Source organism: Sander vitreus, chromosome 14 (genome assembly GCF_031162955.1).
Source record: "Sander vitreus isolate 19-12246 chromosome 14, sanVit1, whole genome shotgun sequence".
Taxonomy (NCBI): Eukaryota; Metazoa; Chordata; class Actinopteri; order Perciformes; family Percidae; genus Sander; species Sander vitreus.
The window spans coordinates 30,665,048-30,668,617 of NC_135868.1; the positions used below are offsets into that span (position 1 = coordinate 30,665,048).

Sequence of the window (3,570 nt, forward strand, 5' to 3'; positions counted from 1 at the left end):
TAGCTACACAATGGGTAAAAGAAAAGCCCTAAAGAAGGCTGTTTGTGAGCCCCCACTACCAATAGCACTCAGATATCGTTATCTCAAAACATCTGCAAATATTACTGAGTGGCATGATACCACTGAGGTTAGTTTGAGTAAGCATGTTACAGCCTCTTCCACAGTACACAGTAAGAGTGTGGTTGTTTTGCGTTGTGGTTGACAGTTCATTGTGCTGCAACTTCCTGCCCACCAGTTGATGCTTTCATCTAACCATTGCCAGTTGCTGCGTATAGCTAACTTTTGTTTGTTTTGTTTAACCTTTCTTAGTTCCACATTCTAGTTCTAATACAATGAATACATCCCTCGCACACTTATTTTTCTCTTTGAATACATTTTTTATTCCAACATTCTTACAGCACCACAGGCACCATGGCATTATTTGAAAATGTCGATACAAATTACACTGACAAACAGCTGATCAATTTCTATTTCAATAAATAATCAAATAAATTATGTATAAAATCCAGCACAAACAGTTGTGAATGAGAACACACAATAATAAATAAATAGATACAAAAATAAAATAAATATGATATTGTTAAGTTGAATAAATACATCTTCAGAATACACTTCTGTCAGCCTGTAGTGACACAATAAATACTCAGTAGTTATAGTAGGTCTACATTTGTACAAATGGCAGCTTGAGCATTGCAGTACAGCAAAAGGTAGAAGTACATAGTACATAACATTATTGACCCATAGAGGTATCTATGGTAAACATTACTTTACAGTGAGCTCCTCAAGCTCTACAGATGACATAGATTGGTTTACTTGCAAACTTGAAATGTCTTGCTAAAAGTTTGCATGGGAAGTCTACTGTATACTCAATGTCCCATTGACTGTAAACCTTCTACGTGTACATTCATATCTTCACTTGTTGCCCTCAGTCACCTGTTCTCACAAGGCAAACACACCAAAGAAAGTCTTCCCTTGGTCATCCTCCAGACCCTGCAGCATCTTCTCTTCCATCACCGTCTTGAGTCTGTCCCCTCTCATCAGGTTGAACACAGCTCCCATATACACGGCCGAGAACCAGCTCCCCTCCTCGTCCGGGTCGCTGCTGGCTTTCATTTGGCAGGCAGTACGGACAGAGTGCAGGATGGTCTGGTAGGACTTGGTGGCGTCCCTCCCCCCATATGAGCTGGACCAGCGCTTCACAGTGTGGCTCAGGTGGATCATGGGCTTTGAGGTGGTGTCATCAGCATCGCTGCTGATGCAGTTGACCCGGAAAGACGCTTGGCTGTAAACAAAGTAGAGGCCAGTTTGAGGAATCACAATTTCGTTGTCGTTGAGTTCTAGCCCTCCTTGAAAGTGGGACTGGTCCACCCCATTCTTCCATTCCACTGAGGTTTTCCTTTCAGGGTTGTATTCTCCTGTTGAAGAGTATGCAGAGATGGGGATGGAGACAATTAGAATTGAAAATGAAGACATGAAACATTTAGAAACAGGTTTAAAACATGGACAGAAAGGATTCCAAGGAATGTTATTAACCATCATAATGCAATGTAAATTAAACAGTAACTGAAACCATTTCTCATTTTGCTGGTGAGCCCTACCACATCCATGGCACCCACCTAAGGGACTAGAATTGCTTTAATGGGCCCTTAAAAATGGCTTAATCCCTAGAAGTTGTTCCCGAACCCCATGAACATGCTCAAGAAGCCATGGAATGTCCTTAAGAACCCAAGGAACCTCCTCAGGAAGCCCTTAAACATCTTTAGGAAGTCCTTGAGATTCCTGAGGAAGCCAAAGATCCCCTCAATTAAAAAGCCTAGAACTTCGTTAAGGAACACTAACTCTAACCGTAATGCCTCAAAAACCGTTGGTTGAACAACTACTGGACTAAGAAAACCCAAAGTTAAGATTCTACACAGAGTGCCAGTCCAAAGTAATTAAAAATATATCTGTTATTCATTTTCTGACATTGTGCTTATTAGCCCCAGGTATTCTTTGATACTGAATTAATTGCTTTTTTTACCTTCTAAATGAATGGCTGCTCTGACATTTGAAATTTGCCTCAATGTGTGGCGAAGATCTGAAAAAAAGAGAAGACAGAGGTTCATAAAGTGGGGATTAACACAACAGCTTTACTTTTGACTTTTAGAATAATTGTTTAAACAAGGGTAACAAGGGTAAAACTGCTAAAGAAAACTGCCTGGACAGTGTGACAAGATCAGCTTATTATCAGTTATAAGATGTGAAAAAGCCATCAGTATCAATTAAAAGTACTAATATTGATCTTTTGAGAAAATTAAGAGAAAGTTCTCACCAACATTTTCTTCATCTTGTCCTGGGCCCTGTTTTAAGAAGAGAAGCATAGAAGAATGGTTAGAATGGCTGGGTTCAGGTGAGTTGGGCCACTCGCTGTTAGAGACATCTGACCCATTAATAATGCAGAGACTAATCTTCTACTAATCTTAGACTTGCGTTCCCACCTCAGCAAGCCTGTTGAAGACGAGGACAGCAGCAGCAGCGGCAAGGCAGAGAGTGAACAGCAGCAGGGCTGTGGTTAGCTTTGAGCTGGGTTTGACTCGCAGTGTCTGTGTCCTGGCTTCTGTGTCGAAAGCTGCGTCCAGTACTACCTTGCATTCTTCTTCCATTGTTTTGAATGAGTTCCTTCTTTTACTTCAAGTGCAGCTGAGCTCTTCTGCTGTCTCTCTGGTTGGTTGACTGACACTCAGCGAGTGGCCTTTTTAAAAAGAGTAACCTCCTGGGAAACTCCAGTGATGTCACTCATTGTGAGTGGAGATTTGATGAGGAAGAGAGACCCAAAGCTGGGGAGGATTTTACACACCACACACTCCTACACACATGGCATCTATATGACTGTGTTATCCCATTAGCATATACACACCCGTAGAAACCCCTTTTACATCTCAGTGCACACACACTCCCACAAGTCTACAGATACTCACACACAGATGAGGATACACAGACAATACACTCCAATTCTGCCATACCGAAATGCACCTACAAAAACTCACCTAGTCTCCCATTTAAAACTAAAAATGCACATTTTAGTCAATCTTACCACATTAAATAGTTTTTACATATGTCGAGGTGTACCGGTCATCTCTATGTGGGTCAAATATATGAAAATGGTGTGAAAGTGTGGGTTTACAAGCCACATACACGTCATTCAGTTATTCACCAAGGCACTATGCAATAGATTAAAGGAATGAACTGCAACTGATGTGTCATTGTTAATATCTATAGTAGGCCTATATTGTGTCACTTCTCTTTTGTTAAAAATAGACAAATGGTGATGCAGGGCCAGTAATTCCGCTTAAAGAGTTATAAAAATCCTGTATGTGCCAAAATAGTACATACAAGTGATGATGCAGTCCAAAAAAGTTTCTGATAGATATTTAGATTGGAATTCAAGAACTATATGTGATAGCTAACCAAAAAACTGTGTAATTGCATAGCATTAAAGGATCATTTTTCTTTTTTTTTACCTGGACTCTATTTCCCCATGCATTGGTGTAAGTGATTAATGTGAACAAGAGTCTTTGAAATTGGTCCAGG

The 3,570-nt window shown here is 40.4% G+C and overlaps 1 protein-coding gene across 1 annotated transcript; it reads right to left on the minus strand.

Annotated features, from left to right (window-relative positions):
- Positions 1-362: 362 nt before the first annotated feature.
- Positions 363-2,821, minus strand: LOC144529379 (tumor necrosis factor-like). Its single transcript, XM_078268441.1, has 4 exons — positions 2,478-2,821; positions 2,312-2,339; positions 2,021-2,077; positions 363-1,415 (listed from the first exon to the last, which is right to left on the minus strand). The coding sequence occupies exons 1-4, from the start codon at positions 2,640-2,642 to the stop codon at positions 940-942; spliced, it is 726 nt and encodes a 241-aa protein (XP_078124567.1). The 5' UTR covers positions 2,643-2,821; the 3' UTR covers positions 363-939.
- Between the last annotated feature and the right edge of the window lie 749 nt (positions 2,822-3,570).

Bases quoted from the DNA above. Each gene is read 5' to 3' on its own strand.
- LOC144529379 (XM_078268441.1), bottom strand. From the start codon at position 2,642: ATGGAAGAAGAATGCAAGGTAGTACTGGACGCAGCTTTCGACACAGAA. The intron at 2,340-2,477 runs GTGGGAACGCAA...TTCTTAAAACAG, and splicing joins TCTTCAACAGGCTTGCTGAG to GGCCCAGGACAAGATGAAGA. The intron at 2,078-2,311 runs GTGAGAACTTTC...TCTTTTTTTCAG, and splicing joins ACAAGATGAAGAAAATGTTG to ATCTTCGCCACACATTGAGG.